The sequence below is a fragment of the Natator depressus genome, chromosome 15 (assembly GCF_965152275.1).
Source record: "Natator depressus isolate rNatDep1 chromosome 15, rNatDep2.hap1, whole genome shotgun sequence".
Classification (NCBI taxonomy): Eukaryota; Metazoa; Chordata; order Testudines; family Cheloniidae; genus Natator; species Natator depressus.
This window is the reverse complement of record NC_134248.1, coordinates 13,972,265-13,998,009: the sequence shown is the minus strand read 5'-3', so window position 1 is coordinate 13,998,009 and position 25,745 is coordinate 13,972,265. Positions and strand designations below refer to the sequence as shown.

Below are 25,745 nucleotides of genomic sequence, written 5' to 3'. Positions count from 1 at the left end.
CTTCACAGATACAGCAATAGTCAAATTTTTCTGATTTTATTAATATCCTAACAAGGCTGCATCAGAGACTAAAGCAGGAAGGACAATTCCAGGGAATGCCGGGGGTGAGAGCAGTGGGGACATGGGAATAAAGACAGGTGTCATATGGATTGGTAAAATCCCCCACCTAAAAGAGGAAGCAGATTTTCTGGAAATCAGCATTATGGGAATGCTACAGAGAGATCCTGGCTCCCTTGGGGAACCCCCTACAGACTGACACGGGAACCGGCCAAGCCCTCCGGGGGTCAGAGGGTTAAGAACACTCTGAGCTCTTCAGGGACTTCTCGAAGTTCTTCCCATCGTGTGTCACCTGGCAGGTGTAGGTCTCATGGGTCTTCCACTTTGATACCTCCAGAGACAGGTAACTGCTGGCCATGAACTTGTTGTCACTCTGTTTGGATGGCTTGGTCGTCTCCACTCCAGTGGAGATCTGCTGGCCATCAGCTTTCCAGGTGACTTGGACTGAGCCTGGGTAAAAGCTGCCCAGCAGACACACCAGTGTGGCTTTGCTTTTTGTTTTGATCTCTTCCGAGGATGGAGGGAAGAGGTGCACAGTAGGAGACGCCTTTGGCTGACCTACAAGAGAAGGAGATTCAGTGTTAGAAAACCCAAATCCAGAGACTGCCAGTGCAGAATGTAAGAAATTCCAGATCTCTGCCGTGTAACAAATCCAACCTTTCAGAAGCGCCGTGGGCAGGGTAATGATCTGCGATGTAAGATGTTCTTGTGGTTAAGGCACAGGACTGGGAATCTGGACACTTGGGGTCCATTCCTAGTTCTGCCACAGGCTTCCTTAGTGAACCTGATGAAGTCACTTACCTCTCTGGCTATGGAAGGGGGTCACATCACTGACCTCAGCGCACGCAGGCTTTTTCTCAAGGTTTATGGTTTTTTACATATTTCTAAAGCGCTGAGACACTTGGTGGAAGGTGCTGTAGAAGTGCGAAGTCTTATCAGGATTGTTTCTAAGCTCACCTTTTCATTCATTGTTGCTCAGAGAAAGGGAAATACGACTTCTAAACAGCTAGCAACCTCGGCAGTTTGCAGAGAATTCCTCCCTATTAAGTGCAAGATTTTGATACCTTTCCTCACATTGAGTAGCACCTTCCTTCTCAAATGGTGCCATTTAGTGCAGAGGAAGGTGCTACTCATTGAATTAAGTAGGAAGATATTTCCATGGTGAAAACTCTCTCTCTCTCTCTCATTTCTCAAGAACAGACTCTCTGAGAATGGGGCTATTTCTTGGGGTCTAAGCTTAGAGTTTAATTTGCCTGTTCAGGCCTTGGGGGCTGCGTCACTAGAGTCACAGAGGAATGTGGGGTAACCCACATATTTCCAAATGAAAAAAATGCTGTAACAGATAATTAGACAAAACCAGTAGGCTCCAAAGCATAGGGTGGGAGAGCTACATGGATTAAATAGTGCTTTATAGAAAGCAGTATAAACTTCTGTAGTTTTGAGAGGGGGGGGGAGTTTGTTTGTGAAGCATCCTATGGAATTCCACAGCAGGGATAAATTCTCTATTCTGCCAAGTGGGTCAATAAACCCATTGTTGAATCATCATTGTCTGTCTGGGTCTGTAGGTCTCTCTGCTAAGGGTCAGATCTTCTGATTAACACCTGAGTGACAAACAATCTCCTACCACAGCCTGGTTGCCTGTTCCTGTTGCTGAACAGCCTAGTTACCAAGCAAGCTTGTGTTCAGCAGCTGTAAAGTACAGACTCATTTATGGGACCAATCCCTGCTTCAGGGCCCGATCCAGTGTGCATCTGAGCGTTTTGCTAGATTGGGGCTCAAGACCAGAGGACAAAGGACCTTGCAAAATACCACACTGAGGGTTGATTTCATGGTGGGGGAGAGTAGATTCCCCTGTGCCCTAGCCTGGTGCTGTGCTGTGCTGTGTAACTGCATAGAGACGGGGGGGGGGAGGGGGGGCGCGGGCGGGGGGGACAATGAAGGCACTACCTGCTTAAGAAGGGATGCAAAAGTTTGGGGAATTTTTAAGCTCTTAGTAACATTTCTGCAGCAGCCTTGGCGCTGGGGCCAAATTGGGATGCCCGTCCTCGCGCCAGGTTGCACCTTACTCCACAGGCGGCCGGACTGTATGAAAAGCAATGTGCTACTCGGCATGAGTAGGGCTACCGCTCTCTGGGCCCTGATTATTTCACGCTTTATGTAGGTCAAAGCAGCCAGCAATGGTATATGAGCTAATACTGTCAGCCTTGACTTACTGAGCCCCGGCTAAGCCAGGTCCACTAGGTCCCCTAGGCTGTTCTGTAACTGAAGCCGGCTGGTCCAGCCAGCATCCTGATCACTGAGCTTGGCAGACACACAATCCAGCCTGTACGAAGCCGTCCAGCCTTTCAGACTGGCCAGCAACCTTGTTAGTGCACAATTAGTGCAACCTCTTTAAACCCCTTCCCCCTGCAGGCTGCTCCCACCCCACCCCATTTAACTAATATCTTGCATATCTGAAAGGTTTTGGGTGGGTTTGGGTTGCACATCCAAACTGAAATCCAATTTTCTCCAAGGTACAATGGAGCAGATCTTCAGTGTCAGGAGTAAGTTAGTCAGTGCAATTAGACTCACTCAGGGTAAGCGTAAATCAGTGTAGTCCATTGCTGGCAAGGAAGCTACGTGGATTTACACCATGTGGGGATCTGGCCATCTATTTTTAAAATTTGATCAGTCCCTTGTCTAGCTCCAACTGAGCAATGCTACAAATAGGGCTGGTTGAAAATGGTTTTTCAACCATGAAAACCATGAAATTGGTTTTCCACTGAATGAATATTTTTGTGGCAAGTATCTGCTTTTCTCAAAAAAAAATCATTTTTTTGTTGAAAATCCCCAAATGGAAAAAGTGGAAATCTTAAGCCAAAACCTCTCAATAACTGAAGCATTCTCGGTTTTCAGCTGAAAATGCTTGTTTGGGATTTTGGGCCCATTGAGATGAAAATGATTTGTTTGTTTTGCTTTTTCTGAAATTATTCACAGAAGAAAACCATATTTTCTGCCCAGCTCTCATTCCTAAGCATTCCCTTCCAACAGCCCCCAACAAATCCGATTTTAAATCACCAGGGAGCAAGGATTTTTATAGCACACGAGGTGTCATGAGATTGGACACCTGTCTGCAGGATCCTGGGGTGAGTGCTGGTGCTGAGCTATTGCGGACAATGGAGCTAGGGCATTGTACGGCACCGGAGAAGCTGGCCCGGGATTTCTTTCTTACACTGACTAGCACCCGGTGCTAATGAGAAATAGCTCATACCGAAAAAGAAAAAGAGGGAAAATCTTTTCCTGAAGGGGCTAAAACTAGGTCATCGTAACTGGGGACCCAGTGGCAGACTAGGTTTCATGGTCAAATTCAAACTTCTCTTCAGTGGGAAAAGAAAAGAAAATCCAACATGGGCCATGTACACCTGCTATGACTATCCAGAGAGACTAAACGTTCTTTCCAAGGCAGTGTAAAGGTCCATATATAAAGTGAGAGGAGTCCCGAGCCCAGCATGAAGACAAAGAAAGCAGGAAAAAAAACATGGAAAACGTACAATACAGCCAGGAGAAGGAAAGTTTGAGAGTAATTCAGTGACTTACCTAGGACGGTCAGCTGGGTTCCTCCACCGAAGATCCACCACAGTGACACAGGGCTGTACAAAAACCTGTCCCAGTCGATGGCAGGGAGAGGTCGCCACCACTGCCCGTGAGGGGGGAAAAAGAGGTGCGGGGCAATTTCCACTGGCACCCCATGGGAGTGCAGGTTTATCCTTTCCGGAGAAACTCATCGTACAATCGGAGGAGTGAAGATCCACTGGGAAGTGAAGCAACGGTGTATTCCTTCGGAGAACTCAAAATAAGGCCAAATCCTGGTCCCCGCATAAGAGAGCAGAAGATGGGCTTGTCGTTAAGGCAGTGGATTGGGAGTCAGGAGAGCGGGGTTCATGTCCTGGCTCTGCCACAGATTTTGTGCCCTTGGGCAAGTCACCTCATCTCTCTGCCTCCATTCCCCGTCTGTAAAATGGGGGCAGCACTTCCATGCCTCCAAGGGTGGTGTAAGGATAAGTTCTGTCGTGTCTCAGAGATGCTCAGGCACTACAGTGATGGGGGCGTAATGGTACCTAGAGGGAACCAAAGGAGCTCTGTGCTCTGGTACCATGCTGGGTTCCACCACTACGGCGCTCCCCCAACCCCCGCACCGGCTGTGGATCTGCATGCGTGTCTGTGCTGCTGTGCCTGGAGCCCGTGGAGTTGGTCCTTCCACTGCCATTTGGCCAGGACAGGCCAATACTGGGCCACATTTGTCACTGGTGCCATTGTATTGACTTCAGTGGAATTACGTCGGGGAAAGAATGAGGCGCACGAGCTGTCGTGTATGTTACGGATGCGATAACCACACTTAGAAAGCACGTGTCCGGAACCCCACACGTCTGGGAGCACCAGCATCTTTCTCGACCTAATTAATGTACAGCATGTCCCGGTGACCCACCAATAAGTGTCAGCGAAGAGACAGATCAGACATGCCAGGGGCTGCACACGGGTGGATCGGGTGTGATCCAAACCACGTGCTGTCCTCGTCTACTCTCTGAATAGCACAGCCTCTCTGCACCTGTCCGTGAGAAGCTAAGACGTCCCCTCCCCCATTGTCCTGACTTACCTGATTGGGATCTTCAGATCGTCCAGGGGGTCACTCTGACTCACTGGGCACAGCCCTTCTGCCAGAAGCTGCATCATGACGTCCTGTGTTCGCTCTCAGCTGAGCCATGCAGGGGGCTGGTGAAGTCTCCACATTGGACATGCCTGAGGAAGGGCTCAAGATCCATGTGCCATGAAAGCGATCGCCACCACACTCTATCTGAACCCCAGCAGTGGGTCAGGTGCAGGCATTGCTGGAAGCCCAGAGTCAAGCAAGATGCTCAGAACCTTTGGTGTTTGTAAAAGCCGTGTCCATTGCACAGCTGGCATATGCTGGAATATGCCCCAGACCCTGTTGGTACCAATACAAGGCCAGGCTGGTATCCGCCCATGTGCAGTGCGCAGCAGAGATCAGCACTTTCCTCGTGGGAGCCCCCAGTTGCCTTTAGAAATTAACGCAGTACCCCCAACGACAGCCATTTGCTCTGTATTTCCCAGCTGTTCTCAGCAGTAAATCCCTGCACTGTTTCCCTGGACAGAGCTGCCATGAGACTCCCACCATTGCTGGCTCTTCCCTCCCCCTCCACCTTAGGGGAGCCGCTCTGGTGCCTGCTTCCCAGCAGAGTGTGAGCGTGTGGTGCCCCTCTCGCCAAAGGCAGGGCCAGTAAACATCTAGGCTGTGAGCTGTGTCCATGCTCAGCTGGTTTCTTGTGAATTAAACCAGGGCCCTGGACCCTCCCTCTGACTGTAAATACAAACCCCCCTTAGTGCCTGGTGTGTGTCAGCTCAGCACGGCCAGGGGCATGAATGGTACCAGCCTAATTTCCTCATTAATGGGCCGTAGTTGAAGCCAAGGAGGTTCAGGTGCTGTGTTTGACACACTAACAGGCATTTACTGAAGTTGGTGGGGAAGCTCCTGTGAATTCAGTGGCTCCGGCTCAGACGCTGTGAGAATTCCCTGGGTAGGGAGGGGAGGCCTGAGCCGCTGGCAAAAGTGCTGAAGTCCCCTTGTCAGAAGTGACTTCAGCACGTTGGGCTGGAGTGTTAAAGGTATTTAAGCACCTATATGTACAGGATGGCACCTAGTGGGATTTTCAAAAGCACCTAGCTGCCAAACGCCCATTCATTTCATTGCCTTTTAAATCTGGCCCTTACACTTCTAAATCCTATTGACTTTCAGTTGAACTTAGACTTTTAATGGAGTTAGTCACTTTTGAAAACACCTTAAATACTTCATGTGGTTTGTCTGTCCATTCATCAGTGTATTGTAGTTTACATGTGCAAGGCAACAGAGCCTTTTTGTCAATGAAGTAGTGTTAAAATCAGCGCACACCCTGAATTCGAGTAGTGAACTCCGTGGCCCATGCTCGTTCTCCCTCTCATACACACGTTGTGTGTGAGCTGCTGAAAACTTCTGAGAGCCATTGTCTCCTCTGTGTACTGCACACTCTTGGTGCTCCACAAATCATAACCTGGAATTCTTACCCCGACACCATGTACAGACGTGTTTGTGTAGGGGGGGAATGGTGGGACAGTTGGTCTGGGGACGTTAAACATACTTTGTGAAGTTTAAGAAACCTTCATTCTTTCAAACTCATCCATATCGCAGCCTCCCTCTGCTCTCTTTCCACTTAACCCCTTGTAGGAGGTGGCAGTGCATGACTGGCCATCCATCCATCCATCCATCCATCCATGTCACCCATATTGTGAGTGGCGACAGCACGGTGGTATCTGCCAAATACGTGGCATATGTGATACAAATGTATCCCTTTAGCTCCCTGGCCCCAGGACTGTCAGGGAATCGGGTCTCCTTTGGCTGGGTGCCCCAGCACGGCTCGGGGTCCCTGATAAATGTCTTTGTGATGCAAATTCCCAGCTGTACACATGGTGCATGCTGCTGTCTGGGAAGGGTGAGACAGACCCCGGAGCTCCCCTCCGAGTATCCAGTCTCACATGAAACTGATTCCCCAGGACAACTATGGGGTAATTAATGGGACACAAACTGTCTGCTCTGGCCTGTCAAGGCCCAAATTGTGCAAAAGCAACACAGGCCTGAGTGTTTCCAGAGAATCCATCTCATCAGTAATGTTTTGATTTCATTTGAAAAGCATCTTGAATCTGAAGACTCCCAAAGCACTTTACTCATTTACACAGTTGGTCAAACTGCACATAAAAGTCACTGCCTTCCCCTCTGGCTGAAACACAGCAGGTGTGTCTCAGTGGCCAGCAGCAGGAGTTTAATTCAGGCAGATTTCCATGTACAGCTGCCCCTGCTGGGAGGGCAGGTTGGGTACGTAGGGAGCTGTCCCCCAAGTTGGTATTTAATATCCTGCCAAATGGAACTCTTCCAAAGAGGTCCTTTGTTTCTCTACTGAGCAGAAGTAGCCAGGAGCTCTGTTTATAGACTAACCCAGGGATCAGCCTGCAGCAGTGTCGTGCCCCTCACTCTACAGGCCAGATTTGGATGCTTATTCCCCTGAGTCCTGAGCTGTTCAGCCAATAGCCCATTGACTGACTCCAATGAGGCTTCTTGAAGAATGACTAAAGGGAGAAAACGGGAGCCGGAATCTGCCCCCTGCGAGGGCAGAGGGTGAGTCAATCCTAACTCACAGAGCAGACTGCTCTGTGCAGGGCTAGTGACCCAGCTGAGCATTGAGCCAGCCTAGCCCTGCTGGTCTGTTGGGAGCTGCCAGGATCCCAGCACAAGCAGGGCTGGCTGCAGAGCCACGGGGGTTTGCATTACGCTCTCATGCAGCCCACGATCCCCCAATGATTCCCTAACACAACGTGTGCTCTGGAGAGAGATTTGTGCAGCAGCAATTGTCACCCCTCCCAGAAGGCTGGCTGAGAGCCAGAGTGACCAGTCTTGGGGGAGAACAGTCACAGCTTGGGTAATGATCCCTCTGTGACATCTCTCCCCCTCCCCGATCTCCATGATATTACACGTCACTCAGCATTACTTCTCCCTTAGCTTGTCTGAAACCCCAAAGCCAACGAGATCCCTACTAAAAAGAAAACCATATTGGCTGATAAAAGGTAAGTTTATTTTATTGGAAGATTATGTGAATATTGCAATTAATACGTCAGGAGAAAAGGGGACAGAAGAAGTTAAACCCTTCACAGTCACAGCGATAGTCAAATTTTTCTGATTTTATTAATATCCTAACAAGGCTGCATCAGAGACTAAAGCAGGAAGGACAGTTCTCGGGAATGCAGGGGGTGAGAGCAGTGGTGACGTGGGAATAAAGACAGGTGTCATATGGATTGGTAAAATCTCCCACCTTAAACAGGAAGGAGTTTTGCTGGAAATCGGCATTATGGGAATGCTACAGACAGATCCTGGTTCCCTTGAGGAACCCCCTACAGACTGACTCGGGATCCAGCTGTGCCCCCTGTGGTCAAAGGGCTAAGAACACTCTGAGCTCTTCAGGGACTTCTCGAAGCTCTTCCCATCGTGTGTCACCTGGCAGGTGTAGGTCTCATTAGTCTTCCACTTTGATGCATCCAGAGACAGGTAACTGCTGGCCATGAACTTGTTGTCACTCTGTTTGGATGGCTTGGTCGTCTCCACTCCAGTGGAGATCTGCTGGCCGTCAGCTTTCCAGGTGACTTGGACTGAGCCTGGGTAAAAGCTGCCCAGCAGACACACCAGTGTGGCTTTGCTCTTTGTTTTGATCTCTTCTGAGGATGGAGGGAAGAGGTGCACGGTAGGAGATGCCTTTGGCTGACCTACAAGACAATGTGATTCAGAGTCAGATTAGGAACAAAGCCAAAGAGAATTCAGATACACAGTGGAACATCAAATTCAGACGCTGCCAGTGCAGAATCCAAGGTACTAGATATTTTGAGCTAGATCCTCAACTACTATAAATCAATGTAGTTCCAGGACACCAGCGGAGGATCTGGCTCTTCGGGTCTATAAAGTTTTATTTTTTTAAATAAAGTCTTTGGGGCCTGAGGGAGAAACTGCCTGAACTGTAAATCAATGCTGCTTTGTAACTACAAAGTCTTACCATTAAAAATCAAATCAAAGCTCATCTATATCCCCGGATTCTATCCGGTAAAGATAGAGTGGAGTAGAACAGGAAAAGCTAAGTTCAGCTAAAACACTGCGCTAGCACAATATAATGATCTCCAGTGTTAAACATCCCCTAGCATCTCTCCTTGTACTTGTTCCCTCTCCCACCAGCTAAGGAACCATATGGCACTGATGCTGAATTTGCATGATTGCCCAGGAATTCAGGGCCGAGGAATGTAGCTGGCTTATTCTTTGAGTCAACCACGTTTGATCTGCTGCGAGCTGCCCTCAGAACATCGAAAGCAGCTGTTGCTTTCATATGCAAAATGGCGCTCCGCTATGGCTGGTCTGCTGTCATCTGGCTCTAACATGTCTATCTTTAAAACTGCCAGCTAGCATTTGCCATCTTGTGCCGCTGGCTGTAGGAAAAGTGGATGTTTCAGAGGGCTCCAGGTTTAGCTCTGATTTGGAATCCTGCCTGACCTGAGAGCTACTTAAATTGGTTTGTTGGTATTCTAGAAATTTGTGCCCCTTCAGTATCTCCTCCTGCAGGATACTCCATACACGGCAGAGAACTCACATAGTGTGTTTCAAGTTTTTATTCTTACTGTTTTCTCGATACTTTGGGGCTGCATGTCGGCAAATTCAGCTCGCATTGAGGCAGGTACTGAGGGAAATGTTAAACCACTGATGTTAATTTGATTGCATCAGAGAAATCAAAAGCAAAATTTGGGCCCTTAAAATAAGAATGAGGGCTCTAATCCAGTTGAGCACTTAGACGCATGCATCAGCCATCCCCTGGAAGTCAATAGACTGACTACTCATGCGCTTAAAGTTAAGCACGTGCTTAACTGCTCTGCTGGATCAGATTCTTTGTGCAAAGATTTAGGGTAGATTATGGCCCATAGGCAGCATCAAAGTTTCCGCAGATTCAGAATCTGTCACGGCACCCTACATTGATAATTCCTGTGGGCACAGTTCTCCCACCTTTGGTCCTAGCATTAATAATCTTGTCCATTACGACCTCATTGGCTCTACGGCTATAACAGCTGAACATCACATTAGTGGGAATAAATGGCCCTTTACTGAGAAATGCTCAGCTGACGGCTGACCTGGCACAAGCCAACATTTAATCCCATAGCTCCGTTACTGCGGAGTTCACAATCACTCCGGGGCATTGCTACGTCAGATTATTTCTTTGTGTTCAAGTCAGAGAAATTTAGCCTCTTAGGCCTTGATCCTGCAATCAGATCCGTACCACCGGCCCGGGCTGGATTCCTATTGGTTTCAAAGATGCTCTGTGAGTATGCCTGTGTGGATCCAATTGCAGGAGTGGGGCAATATTTTATCGGAGTAGAGAGCCGGAAGGGCTCGCTCTCCTGCGTTCAATTGTACAGCATTTGGCAATTCAAAGATATATCTATAGTTAACTAGAGTCTCTGGGGCAAACTCTCCTCTCATCTACGCTGTGTAAATCCTGTGTAGTCAATGCACTTTTGCCACAGTACCGAGAAGAATATGGCCCAATATTTTCAGAAGTCAATTTCAGCTCATGTTTAAAGAAACCTCCTTGCTAACAACTGCCAGAGCGGCTAATATTCACAGCACTGATTGCCGAACAATCAAGAGAAGCAGAGAGCCATCTAGAGTTCCCTGTGTTTCATCAATGATTGTTCAGTGCTACACTGCACTTAATGCTGCAACCAATAAGTAGGGAGATTCCCTCCTCCTGAAGGGAAACCGATCCTTCAGAGACTTAAGCCCTTATCCTGCAATGAGTTCCCCCAAGGGGACCCATGTGCTAGCACAGAGGCCCACTGGATTCAGTGATCAATGATAGTCACTGAGAGTTAAAGGTTGTGGTCAGATTCTCAGCTATTGTAAATTCACGGCTTTGATTGAGAGAGACCTATATATATATATATATATATAAAAATGTTTGTGTTAGTGTGTGTGTGTATGTGTGTATACACACACACACACACACGCACGCTGTTGGCAGGAGAACCCATCATTTTAATGTCTTCTAGGACAAAGTGAATCCAGTTATTCCAGATTTACACCAATGTAACCGAGAGCAGATTTGGCCCATTGTTTTTGGATCGGGGTTCATTTTCTCTTAAATGACAACGTTAGTCCCATCAGAATATCTCAAATTTCTAGTTCAGTGGCTTTCAACCTTCTTTTCATTTGCGGACCCTTCAAACATTTTGAATGGAGGCGCGGACCCCTTTGACAACCTTAGCCATAGTCCGTGGCCCCCCAGGGTTGAAAACCACTGTCCTAGATGTTTTAAGAGAAGCTTTCTCAAAAAAAAAAAAATTTGAACATTGTTGGTGTGACCCTATCTCCTGCTGGTTTCCCTCTCGCTAGTAGAGAGGAATAAATATCTGTGGCTAAACTCCCAAAGGAAATCATCCCTTGACTTAGTCCTGCATATTCTGACTGCACAGACATGTTCAGACCTGCACACACGGCTTGATTCTCAGAGATGCTGAGCACCCAGTACTGCTATTGGGAGCTATGGGCGCGCAGCACTTCTGAAAATTAGCTAATAAGGGTTGGTCACTTTCCTCCTAAGCATGTGTGGTACTTGCCAGCTCAGTGGTCTGACGCTGTACAGCAATTCCTATTGATCTGATTCTCAGAGGCACTGTGCCATCACAGGTCCCACTGAATTCATAATCAGGCCCATTTCAATGCAGCTGTGCAGTGCTGGGCAGGGACATGCTTCTGTCCTGTCGCAATGATCATCCTCTGTCCCGAAGCACAAGATATCAATTCTCTTGCCTTAGCATGTGCAAGCCACAGAACAGTGGCGTTAACTGGTCATAAAATTATCCAGCTTCTTGTTAACTTAAGCTACAGTGTTTTACTCTATCATCTCCCCAGGGGATAACGCACCCTTTTACTTAGCGAATACATACTTGCCAGCCGTTCCACCTAGAGACCCCGTGGCTCAACGGGCAGTCAAAAAGGAGGAGTGAGCCATGCTCGCTTGCTAACAATCACAATAATTCATTCATAACCTTAAACACTTCGACTGAATCCTCTCCTGCACCTCTCTATTCCAAGCGACAGAGTCCTACTTGGAGCAGTTCCTCATCCGTATGTGAGTCTCGCTATTTAAGACCATCTTTGTTGCCTATCTAGCTACTGCAGGTATTCCTTGCGCCCATTGCAGTAATATCTAAGTAACTGCCTGACCAGGAGAAATCCTTCTCTGGCTCTTTTCAGTCTCTGCAAGCTCCGATACAACAGTGACTAGCCAGCCAGCCAGCCAGCCAGATGCTTAAAACTGAACAGGCTATTTGCAAAAGAGGGTGTCTCATGTTTCAAGAAGAAGTCATCAGAATTTGCTCTGTATCCCTTTTAATTGCACCTGAGAATTCAAAGTCTCCTTTTAATTGCTTCTGCCCCCTGGATGACCGAAAACATCCACCTATGTTTTCAAGAGGAGTTTCTCTCTCTCTCTAAGCTCATTGACCACTCCTATTTTCTTTCCCTGAGTTGAAAATTCTCACCAAAACCATCTAACTTTTCCAGCATAACCTCAGGAAAAGCATCAGACACGAAAAAACCAAAAGGCAGCTGTCATTTTTGACCATTTCTGAAACAAAGACACTTTTTCTTTTTTGGCTGCAGGACTGACCAGTCATCTACGAAACTAAAACCTTATATCTCAAACTCCTGAATATTTTCTCCTCGTTACCATAGCCTTACCTGGGAATCTTTCCATCAGAGAGTGAAAACTGACATAGAAAGTTTTGTTAGATAAACAATTAAAATACAATTTGGCTGGGCTCTGAAATTAGGAGGTACCCCCCCACACATGCCTATATCCTGTAATAAAACAAAACCCTGTTATGTGACCAAAGATTTGATCAGTGGGGACTCATCAGTAACAAAAGGGCAAAAACATTTTTACAAGTGGAAAAATCTGTAACTACATAGGACCTGCATTTTGTCTTTCAACAGAGCAACCCCCCCTCTGTCCACGCACACATTTTCATGGTGATTAGGACAGAGTAGAAGAGCACCCAGCCTGGAATAGACAGAGAAGTTGAGAAGGGGAGACAAAGGAACAAAATTCAAAACTCGCAACAACTGGGAAATGATTGTAAATGAATATTAGATTGACTTACCAAGGACGATCAACTGGGTTCCGCTGCCGAAGACATACGCACAGTGACACACGGCTGTGCAAAAATATCCCGGCAGCTGCTTGCTTCTGCTTTGTGGCCTGGGCGTCCCATCGGCGGGGTGAATTAGATGGGGAGGTTGATTGGCCAGAATGTTGAGCTTTGGGAGAAGGGACCCAGATTTCTCTTCTCTGAAGAAACTTGGGTGATACAGGGGGACGGACAATAATTTAGTGGGGAGTGTAATTGTGGAATCAGCTTCTCTCCCAAGGGATAAGCCACTGTGCCTCTGGTCAAGGTCTTGAGTTAAACAGGATGCTAATCCCAAAGAAGAAATTCTTTCTCTTTGAGTCCTAGCACAGGGCCTTTCTATTCAGATCTGTTTGTCGTTGAGCATCTTGGCCTGTCTTCTTCACCAGCTCGTCCTTTCTGGATCTTTTTTCCTCCTCATTTTGGCAGAATGGGGTCATTGGGCCCAGCTTGGTTTCCATTTCTGTGTTTTTGACCTTTCTACGGTGCCCTGCTACCTGGCAACGGGCCCCGTGTACATATGTAAACACAGTGAGTGGAACATTAGCGGTGCTGGTGCACAGCAATGTTCAGAACCCATAGAATAAACCAGATCACAGACATGAACAGAATTTCCACCAGCCAGTTTGGCACAGGACCCTTCGGCCCGGAGTCCAGGGGCCTCCAGGGAACCACAGAACAAGACGTGGAGAGCTAAGAAATAGGGGTTGGGATGAAGGGGAGCCTGGCTCTCTGTGTTACGAAGTTGTCCACAGAATGGATAAGGTGGCAGGGACTGGAGTATGGATCAATAATATACATCGTACTGGAGCCGATAGAATGGAAAAGAGGCTACATGATTATTCCCAGTTTCCAGAATGCTGCACCGGGCCAGTTCTAGCAAAGGGCCACAGGTAATAGAGTCTCCCCTTATGAAGCCAGCACCTTATGGGCCCCCCTGTATCCATATCTCCCCTGAACCACCCCACAGACCATGGCACTTCCCTCCACTCCATGGCTGCAGACTCCCCTACTTTTCAGGCTGAGCGTCTGAATCAATGTGTGATCTGAAATGGTCGGGGAGGCAAGAGGGTCACAGACAGATGTCTAGAGCATAGGGGTCCCTTTGCCCAGGTCCTTTGGAAACTCAGAGCCAGCCGCAGCGCAGCCTTGCTTTCGTTTAGGTCAAGACAAATGAAAATCAAGAAAAAGGCGATATTAGGACTTGAAATCTGGTTTACCTGGTTCCGTATTTCTATATTTCCAGTGAGCCTGTGGCTTGGTTCCCAGTGGGTCCCACTGACACAGAAGGTCAGGACAATGAGGTTCTTTGCTCTGAAATCCACCTTGATGCCATGAATGAATCCCATCCTGGAAGGAGAATGCAGTGGCTAAAGGACACTTGCTACTGAAGTATCAGCAGCATCCTCCATTCGGCCCCCAGCGAAGGCAGCGCTGGAGTCGTCTTTAGAACACGCGAGCCGATCGGTTTCCCCAGAAGGCCAGTCAGAGACATCCCTGTGAAGCAGCAGGTAGGAAGGCTCCTGGGTGTTTGTTGCAATGTACGGGTTACTCTTGCTGTAAACGGCCCTCCTAGCCCCAGGGGTTGGTCCTTGCTGGGAACCATGGAGTGATCCACAACAAGGGGAACCCACAGGCCATTTCCAAGTTTTGAGCCATGACGTGTGCTGTCTCTTAAGGTTAGGGAGGGTCTGGCTGCCCCTCGCAGAGTATGGCCCTCTGGATGTTCACACCACTGACGTCTACCATAAGCATCTTCTGTGCAAGTTCCTGGGTCCCAAGAAAGCCACAGAGGTCCGTCTTTCTGTATGTCCAAGGCACAAAGCTAAATTGTCCCAACAGATGCTGCTCCTACAGTCTAATAATTCAGTGCAGTAGCAAGATAAGTCCTTCCCCTATCTGCCCCGGAGGGGATGGATGGGCACCATCTCATCCATGGACAGAGTCTCCTGCTCAACTGGTGTCTTCAGGAATCCCACCGCTCTGGCTCTGCCACCTGACTGGGAACTGAAACATCACTTCTTAACCCCTGGATTCAGCCAGTTACGCCTGACAAGCTGAGCTTGGTGTGCGCAGTACAGGCCAGAGACAGAGAGGAACATCGGGTGATAGGTACAGCTGGCAATGCGAGCGTGGAGGGGAGGGGCCAGGAGCCAAGGGCCGATAGCAGACAGAGTCAGCTGGGGCAGTGACGGCCGATGCCTGAAGACATCTGCAATAGCAGGTCCCCAGGGAAAGTTTTAAACTGAAATTCAAGCCTGCTCCGTCAACCCCAGATTCCCAAGCTACTAGGGCTTCCTGTTGCTCTTTAAAGCCTTTCTTCAATAACATCCCCTTTGAAAGTCCCCAATCCCATACTGTGCAGGGTATTCAGTCCAGACCGAGCGACCCCCTCCCCAGCTGGTGGGTGCTATTTTAAATGGAAGGATTTTAAAGTGAACATCAAAATATTCAGACACCTGATTCCATGCTCTTGGGGCTGGGGGGGAGGAGAGCAGAAACCTGCCCAGCTGGGAAAATAGCTGGTGTTCGGCTGAAAAGATGAGGGCACTCCCGTAACATTCCCCATCCTGATCATTCTATCACTGCTCCCAACGGCCAACCAGGGGGGAGACCCTAGAAAGCAATTAGAGGCGGCGAAAGGCTCCAGCTTTCCAAAGCTTCCATGGAGGAGGGCGGGGGGGTCCCACTCACAGTTTTATTTCAGTCAAAGCGGCTGCCGCCTCTCTGCTGTCCCTTGTGTGGAGCAGCCAGAGCTGAGATGCGCTAATGGTAAGAAAATACTGCACTGCACCTGCCCTATCAGAACCGAATCCCCTTGGATCAGCTGACGATGGCAGATGGACTCATGAAATTTACCTATTTCACAGCTGGTTGCTTGAACCTGAGTGGCAGTTTTGTACACCTGAAATTATCTCATAGGCGGGGAAGTGCCAGTTGGTCCCAAAACATGTAGCCGATGAAAACCTGCCATGTGATATCATGCGGCAGGACAATTACCATGTGTAATCAGTAAGTGCCCTCTGCGGTCAGCTCCTGTGGTTACAAGTTGACTTGTGGTTACATGATTTCATGCTTTTTTTCTTTTTCCATTGATGCACTGAAACACTCTAGTCATGGGGGAAACACACTGTGGGGTTGAGCAGCCTTGCGTTGCCAACTGTCCTGCGATTGCATGCGCACCTGGCAGATGGTGTGTAACTGTCTGGCTCCTGGAAACCACTTCCTTTTCCTGCTAAACCTGAAAGGAAATCAGAGTAGTTTCTGGGGAGCGTAGGTGCCTCTCAGTGCAAGTGGCAATCACTCTGTTTATAGTTCCTTGTATGCGCAAGAAGCATCATGCAAGCAGCCAGGCTTTCAGGAAAGCAAGTCTCCCTTCCTTCAGTTGGTAACCGTTCACCTCTGGGGATCTGGGTTCAAAGCCTTTTTATTGCAGGAATGAGGCTGAGTTGGTCTCTGCCTTGCCCCTGTTCCCATGGGCAGTCTCCCTACTTGGAGAGCTTGGAGTGGAATGACCACAGTGCTGGGGGTCAGGACTAGGATGCCTGGGTGGAGCTGCCTGGAGAAGTGGCCGGTGCTCTGGCTGGGTCTAGCCAGGGCTATCAATCCCTTATGTGTAAGAGCAACTGTTTCGCCAAATGGCATTAAACCAGAGCCAGGTGAAGAGCCCCATTAATTCCTTTCACTACCGCCAGGAGCAGCTCGTTCTGGCTGGTGGGGAGCGACTGGGCCAGAGAACGTACTCCCTGCTTACCTGGGGTGCTGTGCTTACCTAGGGTGAATGTGTGAGCTAGCCCAGCCAGCACGCACACATGGCTTGGAGCTGCTTTGTACTGGATTCAGACTGGTCAACCGGCTTCGTTTAGCTTGAGAAAAACTCAGACTCCAACAAAACCCAAACCTGTGTGTGTGTGAAGTGTCTCATAGACAATCCCACCCCCATTGCTTTACTTCTTCCAGGCTTATTGGACAGGTAAGGGTCAGAGACTCGGCAAAGAATCGAACCAAAGCAGAGAGCACTAGCCCAGCTTTCTCAGCCAGTAGCCCTCCCGCCCCCCGAGCATCGGTGTTCCCCACCCCACCTTGTTTGTGGCTCAGGGCATCTGGAGGCCAGTTGAAGCTAATCAGACTTCCATTATCACCAGCTCTCTTTTCAGTTGTTCTGGCTGCTGGTCCCTGGCTCGCCCAGCCCACCAAGTTCTCTCCACAGGCCAGGGCCTGGGCAGCATCCCAACACCTAGACCCTGTTTGGAGGATTGAATGAAACTTCCATGGGGCTCAGGGCTTGTTGTCCTTTGCCAGGGTGTCCTTTCACCCTGTTGTTAGCACAGTCTGTGTCAGAGCCAAGCTTTCAGCTCTACTGACGGTGATTGGTCATTGACGTTGTGCAGTCAGGGGTATTTACACGTATCGCTTCACAATGGCCATGCCCTTGTCACATGGAGCGAAGACCAATTGAGCTCTGATCACTCATCAGCTGAGTGATCAGCTAAGGCCTCAGTGAGTAGCTGCGTAGCCTTGCATAGGATGGTTGGGCACCATGTCAGGCCTCTCCCACTACAACTGCTTGAGCTGGACATGGAGACCTCCAAGAAACACCTCGGGGGCTGCAAGAAGTTGGGTGTTGTAGACGGGGTAGGTGCTGAGACAGATCAGAAGTTGGTGTCTCAGCATGGCGTGAGGGGACACGATTTCTTGAAGAAACATCTTTTAGATGAGACGTGAAATTGAGCTCCTGTGATAAATACTACTCCTACTTTGGAAGCATTTTGCAGCTGTCTAAGGAACTCCTGGCCATTTGGGTTCAATGAGACTCCACAGCATTTTCAGGTGTTAACCCCAGTGACCTGGCCATTGGATCGGCCGCATTATTGTTCTGTGCTGCCTGCCCCAAACTTGTGTGTCGTGATGTTGTGGGCTGTACATCAGCTGTCTCTCTCCACCCCAGAGGTGGCTGCAGATCAGTGATGGGTGATCTTTGTAGATCATTTTGAGAGGGGCTTTGGGAATCCTCCAGGATCAGAGAGGGCTTTCTCAAGGCAAGAGACTGTTGGTTTTGCTCTGGTGCACTTGGGCAGCTTTGCATGGCAAGGTGGGGCAGATGACCGTGCTCCGCTTGAGCAGCCTTGCCTACTATTCACCGTGCCGTCACTGCACGTGTGCTGTGCAACGGGCCACGAGCAGCTCCTCCAGGTCAGTCATTTGTCCCAGCATGTACTTGAGTCTCTTAAGGACATGAATATGGTCGGTTACTCAACTTCATTGTTTCTTAATGAGTGCAGTCTTAGCAGCTCATAATGCCCCAATTTCAGACAGGGACGCTAAATAATACAGGTCAGGTAAACATTTTGTAGCAATCTGCCATCTCCCATCAAGTTATGCATACGTCTGAGTCCATGCAAAGGGAAATGATTAAACTAGCCAAAGACAGGAACAGGAGATGGACCCAAGCCCTGAAATGCAGCAACAAATTAATAGTGGGCAAATGTCAGACACTGACAATCAGTGGCAACACAGTTCAGATAACGGGCAAGGCCCAATTCCCAGAGCTAAGCAATGAGCCTCCCTCTGCTAACTCCCTGACAGTGCCAGGAAATTCAGATCTGGATGCCTCTACTCCCCCTTCAGTTACCTCTCCGCCCCCTGCGCCTGCCACAGTTTGCTTCTGTTTAGATCCAGGGCTTGGGTTGAGGCCTCTCTAACAGGAACTCAATTCAGAGGAAAAGAAAACAGATTGGCCAAGATTTTCAAAGATGGCTAGTGATTTGCGGGTATCCAAAGGGGGCCAAGTACCTGTCCTGTGAAAATCAGGCCCCTTTCCCGTGTCTTTAGTTGGGCAAATAGAAACAGAGGCTCCCCAGATCCCCGTCCTTTTGGAACATCTTAGCCAGATTATGACTCCTGGGTGTCTGTGGGAATGTGCAACTCTGCCTGCGCCCCCCAGACCTGCAGTAACCTCCTTCCCTGGTGCACATCCCCATCTAGTGTCCTTTTGCTGCAGTGCCACATGAAGATTCCCGGGTCTATGTCAACCAGACCCTTACAGCTGGAGACGCTTCCTGCTTGGGATGAGCCTGAAGATGGCAGCAGAGCCACAGAGATCGGAGCTGATGTGAATCCAGCACTCACCTCACGGACCGTGGTGTCAGACAAGCTGGGGCTGGGGCAGGCAAAGCAAGGCCAGCAGAGGTCAACGTGCACCAACGGATCTGGTCGCTCCTGGCAAAGGCAGAGACTGTTTCCAAGGGCTAGCTGCCCAACAGAGCAGGTTCTGCCTGCTGATCACTTATGAAAGAGCTCAGTTCCCACCCGGGCACCTCACAGGAAATAGGGGGCTCAGAATCCAGCAGCTCCTCCCTGGCTCTCTGAGTGCAGAGACCGACTCCTCAAGTCATCGGCCTGCTCACAGCTTTGGAAGAGATTGCCCAGGTATTGGGGCAATCGCACCAGGATAAGGTAGAGCAGCCACCCTCTCCCAGTAGGATTCTATATCATTCCCCCTTTTGGTGACCTCAACGGCCCTTTTCTGACACCAGCGTCACCCGTTTGCTGAGTGGTGGCAGACGTTAATGCCGTTCGGGTCGGTTCCCCCGCAGTCAGTGACGTGGAGTCCGGGTATGTTCTGAGTGTAACTTGTTTATTCACACATACACTAATCTAAATGTCATTCCTGGATAGTCTGATGCTTCCCTGTGAATATTTAAGCAAACAGCCCTGCTCCATCACCTGGCCCAGGGGCTTGTTTTACACTGGAAATCTCAGGATCTCTCTTTGCTGCAGGCTCGAGTGTTCTGGTGTCCTTAGACTCTGTTTGCTAGAAGTGGGGAATGGGTGACAAGGAATGGATCACTTGATGATTACCTTTCTGTTCATTCCCTCTGGGGCACCTGGCATTGGTCACTGTCAGAAGACAGGATACTGGGCTAGATGGACCTTTGCTCTGACCCAGTATGGCCATTCTTATGTTCTCTTGGCAAGACCTCTAGGGCCCTGACTAGGGATGTCTCAAGAGGGTGTAACTGGAGCTGTAGCTCCCCCTCCTCATGCTGGAGGGGGTGATGACCCTTAGCCAGTCTGAGTAGAGAGTTCCCGTCCTGCACCAGGAGATGGAGGAGAGAGACAGGGAAGGGCCATTCACACAGTGCACGGAGGGAGCTGGGAGGAGTTGTCCTCCCCTCCTCCCCACGAAAAGAGAGAGAAGGAGGAGGGAGATGTTCCACCCGACCCCCTGCAGAGGGAACACAAGGAGGAATCAGGGGAGCGTTGTGCATCTCCTGAGTGAGGAAATGGACTTCACTGCGAAGAACCACTCTTGTGGGATGTGTTATAGGCAGAGACCAAACACTGCAGCCTCTGCGGTTCTGTCCCCCAACGCCATCGTACGGTGGGGGAGGGAGGTTTTTGTCTCACTTCCCCATCTGGCTGGATCACTGTGATTCGCACTACTGGCCCACACCGCACAGTAATAATCATCCTCATCCTCTGCCAGGGCCCCGGAGATGGTCAGATAGCCGGCGTTACTGGCCGTGTCTTTGGAACCGGAGAAGCGAGCAGGGACCCCAGAGCCCTGGTGCTTGTCGGAATCTGATTTGTATCTCAGCAGGTATCGTGGCGAATTCCCAGGTTTCTGCTGGTACCAGTACACACTGTAGCCACTGATGCTGGTCCCACTGCTCATGGTGCAGGAGAGTTTCACGGTGTTTCCTGGGGACACTGACACTGAGGGCGGCTGAGTCAGCACCGGCTGCGAGCTGGAACCTGGAAAAAATATGGTAGAAACGTGTCAACCCCTCCCTGTCCGTCCCCAGCCACTAGTAACACGGTTTGTGCAATTGGCTTCAGGAGTAACTTCATTGTGTATTTAACCTGCTCCCCCTGTTCTCACCTGTGCACCACGTCCCCAGGAGGACAATGAGGGGAACCCAGAGCATGGTGAAGAGATGTCAGGCCCTTGGAAGAAACGCAGCGAGAGGTGCTGACAATGCCTGACAGTGTCTGCTCCTTATATTGACCCTCCTGGGGTTAAATTCCTCTTTTATGTTCATCTGCTCTCATCTGATTGGCCCTGACGATCCCAGGGAGGGGGCTGTGTGGGAGGAGGGACAAGCTACAGCCCTATAAGAGAAAGCTTCCACATCCCAGATGAGATTTGACTATTTGTGTCTAATCTGTGAACAGTTTTGCGTCGACCGAAACTGCATCTTTAGCTGAATAAATTATTTGTCAGAAACATTTTTCCAGTTCTAGTGATGCATAACTCACTTTTGCCCGAGTGGTCCCCTAGGCCTGCTCTCAGTCTGTGTCCACCCTTTGGTTCTGCTCTGTGGTTCTCTGAGTGCCTGGGCAGGCAGGTAGAGTCTGCAGGGGTCCCTAGCTGCTGTGGGGTGTGTGGAGAGCCCTCAAGTCGGTGGCTGAAGGGGGCTGAGGAAGTTACAATAAATGTTTGTCAGTCTCAGAGCCTCGTTCCCAGCACATCCAGACCAGGGAGAGGGGCAGGTATCCACCTTCAGCAGCACTTACTCTGCCCTAGGGGAAGGAATAAAATAGGGAGGGAGATAGGACTAGTGCTGTTGGGATAGGACTGGGAGCCGCGAACTGTATCGCTCTACTCCCAGCTCCTGCACTGACTGCGCACCCTTGGGCATGTCATATGATCTCCCTGGGCCGTGTTTATCTCTGATGTAACTGCGCCGAGTTACAGGGCTCTAGATCAGGGTGGGTTTGGCCAATGAGGTCTCTGTTTTCCCATTTGAGAAGTGGGGACTTTAACATGCAGTTATTTACCTCTCAGAGCCATGGTGAGAATTCATCAGCTCTTGTTCGTGGCTTTGGGGGTGCCATTCAAGGGCTAACTCTTAATTTCAGGTGACAAACATAGCCCAGTGATTGGAAATATTAAGCAGCTGGGCGTGTGGGTGGCATCTTTACGGGCAGTCTTGTGGATAAAAACCCAGACTGGCCCCCAAGAGAAAAGCAACGGGAAGGTTCTGTTGACATCTCCAATCTAACCCAGCCCAGTGCATTCATACTGCCGCCCTTGCCACGAAGTCAGGGCTATGCTCACTAACTTTCACCCTCTCTCTCATGGCTCTGAGAGTTTGGCGCAGCTCTGTGCAGTCAGAGCCCTCCTGCTCCTGCACGTTTCACCTCAGGAATCAGCTCCTTCACAGTCCTGTTCTTCAGAGATTGTCTCTCTCTCTCCCGCTGGTGCCTTTTTCACAAGCCTCGGGCCCTGCTCGCACTGGGGCTGGAGTGCGGGCTCTGAGGAGGCTGGGAGGGCTCAGAGAGTTTGTGACGATGTGACGCAGCAGGGAGGGGGAGTGTTGACCTGGGAATGTGCCCTGGGGATGGGAGACCTGAGAGCCTGTTACCTGAGCCAGGAGGGGGAGGGGGAGGTAACACCTCTGCCCAGGAATGTGGATGGAGGCTGCAGCAGGGAACCTGCTGGGTGGGTTTAGTTTCAGTTTGGGGCTGGGTGGAGGAACACAGGGAACCCCAGGGTTGGGGTCTAAGCTCCCTGCTCCCCCAGAAGGACTTGACTGAGGGGTCCTGGGGGTACCCACAAGCTCTGTTTTGGACTGGGTTCCTGTTGTCCAATAAACCTTCTGTTTTACTGGCTGGCTGAGAGTCTCAGTGAATCCCAGGAAGAGGGGTGCAGGGCCTGGACTCTCCCACACTCCGTGACAACTGGTGGCAGCGGTGGGATCTACTGCACCCCGTGAACGGCGCTTCCTGCAGTAAGTGACTGGGGAACAGTAAAACGAAGGGGGATTGACGGGGACCAGGTGTGCTGAAGATTCAGAGAGAGACGGTTCCAGGGGGCGGTTAACCCCTGGGAGTGTGTGACCAGAGAGAAGGACTTTTGCAGTAACAGGGTCCCCCAGGGGATTGCAGCGAGCGGTCCCAGGGGCGGAGGAGTCTGCAGCTCGACCCTGGAAAAGAGGTGGTGACCTCAAGAAGGACTGGCACACTAGGGGCTTTTCCTGGAAACCGTGGAAAGCTGCCCGGCCTGCGAGTGGCCAGCAGGGAGATGTACGCTAAACGCCTTAAGAGCGACCTGGTGGAGCTGTGCAGGCAGAGGGGGCTGCGCGTCGGGAGGTCCACCAAGGAACAGCTGATTGCCCAGTTGGAGGAGAGGGATCGCTTGGATGACCCGATCCCTGTCCCGGAGGGAAGCCGCCCGGGGGATGCAGCGTGGGCCCTGGGGCCTGACCAGGCTGGGAGGGGTCAGACTGCTGCCCAGGACATCTCGAGATCCTTCCTACCTATGCCTGGGGGAGGGGTTGGGGGAAGCCCAGCGAATACCGAGGGCACCCTGACCCCAGCAGCCAGCAGGGGATCCTCCCGGCGGAGCTCCCCATCCCTGGAGCAGATGCGGCTGGAATGGGAGAGGGAGATGAAAATGAGGGAGCGCCGAGGGGCACGGCTCAGAGAGGCTGAGGCCTCAGACCTGGCCACTGAGGGGGAACCGGGCCCCATCCCTTCCCCAGCCGCTGAGTTCCAGGCCGAGTTGAGGAAAGATCCCTCCTTGCGGAAGCTCAGGGACCTGGCTGACCTCAGTGTGGGACGGACCATGAGGAGAGGCTGCCAGGAGAGGTTCCTGTGGGAGAAGGGGTTCCTGTACCAAGAATGAGCTCCCCCAGGGGAAGGGGAGTCCTGTGGGATCAGGAGGCAGTTGGTGGTCCCCCAGAAATATCGCCGCAAGCTCCTGTACCTGGCCCATGACATCCCCCTCGCAGGGCACCAGGGAATCCGGCGCACCCGGCAGAGGTTGCTACAGAACTTTTACTGGCCCGCGGTCTTTACCACGGTCCGGCAGTATTGCCGATCCTCTGACCCCTGTCAGAGGGTGGGGAAGGCCCGGGACAAGGGGAAAGCGGCTTTGAGACCTTTGCCCATCATAGAGGAGCCTTTCCAGAAGGTGGCCATGGACATCGTGGGGCCTCTCAGCAAGACGACCCGGTCGGGGAAGAAATACATTCTGGTGGTGGTAGATTTTGCCACCTGCTACCCCGAGGCAGTGCCCTTAGCGTCCATTGAAGCAGACACCGTGGCAGATGCGCTCCTGACCATTTTCAGCCGAGTGGGGTTCCCCAGGGAAGTCTTGACAGACCAAGGCTCCAACTTCATGTCGGTTCTGCTCCGGTGCTTGTGGGAGAAATGTGGGGTCCGGCACGACTGGGCCTCAGCGTATCACCCCCAGTCCAATGGGCTGGTGGAGAGGTTTAACGGGATGCTAAAGATGATGCTGAAAACCTTTATGAACCAGCACCCGCAGGATTGGGACAAGTTCTTACCTCACCTGCTGTTCGCGTACAGGGAGGTGCCCCAGGAGTCTACCGGATTTTCGCCGTTCGAACTGTTATATGGAAGGAGGGTGAGGGGCCCCCTGGACCTGATGAGAGACGAGTGGGAGGGGAAGGCACTCCCGATGGAGAGTCAGTGGTGGAGTATGTCCTGACCTTCCGAGAGAGACTGGCTGAACTCATGGGCCTGGCCCGGGAGAATCTGGCCAGAGCCCAGAGGAAGCAGAAGGTCTGGTATGACCGCATGGCGCGGGCCCGTGCCTACGCCACCGGGGATCAGGTGATGGTTCTCATCCCCGTGAGAAAGAACAAACTACAGGCCGCCTGGGAGGGCCCTTTCAAGGTTGTCAAGCAGCTCAATGAGGTAAACTATGTGGTGGAGCTGTCGAACCGGGCCCACCACCGCCGGGTGTACCATGTGAATATGATGAAGCCATATTATGCCAGGGGGAATGTGGTGTTGGCTGTGTGTGGACATTGGGAGGAGCAGGGAGATGACCCTTTAGTAGATCTATTCCCTGGGACCAGAGCTGGTTCCCCCCTGGAAACAATTCCCCTCTCGGATCAGCTAACCCCTGCCCAGCAAGCTGAGGTCAGGGGGGTGCTGCATCCGTACCGACAGCTGTTTTCCAACCAGCCTGGATGCACTAATCTGACTGTCCACCGGGTGCAGACAGGGTCGCACCCGCCGATAAGATGCTCCCCTTTCCGAGTCACAGGGAAAACTGCTCAGGACCTGGAAAGAGAGGTCCGGGACATGCTGGCTTTGGGGGTGATCCAGCCATTGGCCAGCCCTCGGGCCTCGCTGGTGGTGCTGGTCCCCAAAAAGGATGGGTCGGTCCGGTTCTGTGTGGACTATCGGAAGCTCAATGCCATCACTGTATCTGATGCCTACCCCATGCCCAGGCCGGACGAGCTCCTAGACAAGCTGGGAGGAGCTCGGTACCTTACCACCATGGACCTTACAAAGGGCTACTGGCAAGTGCCGTTGGATGCAGATGCCCGGCTGAAATCGGCCTTTATCACCCCTCTGGGGCTCTATGAGTTCCTGACCCTGCCTTTCGGCCTCAAGGAAGCGCCGGCCACCTTCCAGCGCCTGGTGGACCAGCTCCTGAGGGGGATGGAGAGTTTTGCCGTGGCGTATATTGACGACATCTGTGTCTTTAGCCAGACCTGGGAGGACCACGTGTCCCAGGTTAGACAAGTGCTGGACCGACTCCAGGGGGCTGGGCTGACTGTCAAAGCGGAGAAGTGCAAGGTGGGGATGGCTGAAGTATCTTACCTGGGCCATCGGGTGGGGAGCAGCCGCCTAAAGCCGGAACCGGCCAAGGTGGAGGTGATCAGAGACTGGCCTGCTCCCCACACCAAAAAGCAGGTCCAAGCCTTTATTGGGATGGCAGGATACTACCGAAGATTTGTGCCCCACTTTAGCGCCATAGCCACCCCCATCACTGAGCTATGCAAGAAGGGGAAGCCAGACAAGGTGGTCTGGACCGAGCAGTGCCAGGAGGCTTTCCGCGCGCTGAAGGAGGCTCTGGTCAGTGGCCCAGTTCTGGCAAACCCAGACTTTGACAAGCCCTT

General features: G+C 51.0%; 2 protein-coding genes and 1 gene segment (V, D, J or C); all 3 read right to left on the bottom strand.

The window, feature by feature from the left end:
- The window catches only part of LOC141999435 (immunoglobulin lambda-1 light chain-like), a 112,933-nt gene that overhangs the window by 6,283 nt on the left and 80,905 nt on the right, over positions 1 to 25,745 (bottom strand). The window lies entirely within an intron of this gene.
- Positions 293 to 25,745, bottom strand: part of LOC141999436 (immunoglobulin lambda-1 light chain-like) — a 60,930-nt gene continuing 35,477 nt past the window's right edge. Inside the window, exons 3-4 of the mRNA XM_074972828.1 lie at positions 3,634 to 3,668; positions 293 to 615 (exon numbers count right to left, since the gene is read on the bottom strand). Of these exons, the coding sequence (XP_074828929.1) occupies positions 293 to 615; positions 3,634 to 3,668 (358 nt within the window). The remainder of the gene's footprint in view (positions 616 to 3,633; positions 3,669 to 25,745) is intronic.
- On the bottom strand, positions 7,755 to 14,928 carry LOC141999437 (immunoglobulin lambda constant 1-like). The segment is given in 3 exon segments: positions 7,755 to 8,397; positions 12,832 to 12,988; positions 14,079 to 14,928. Coding segments are annotated over 3 exon segments (609 nt in total).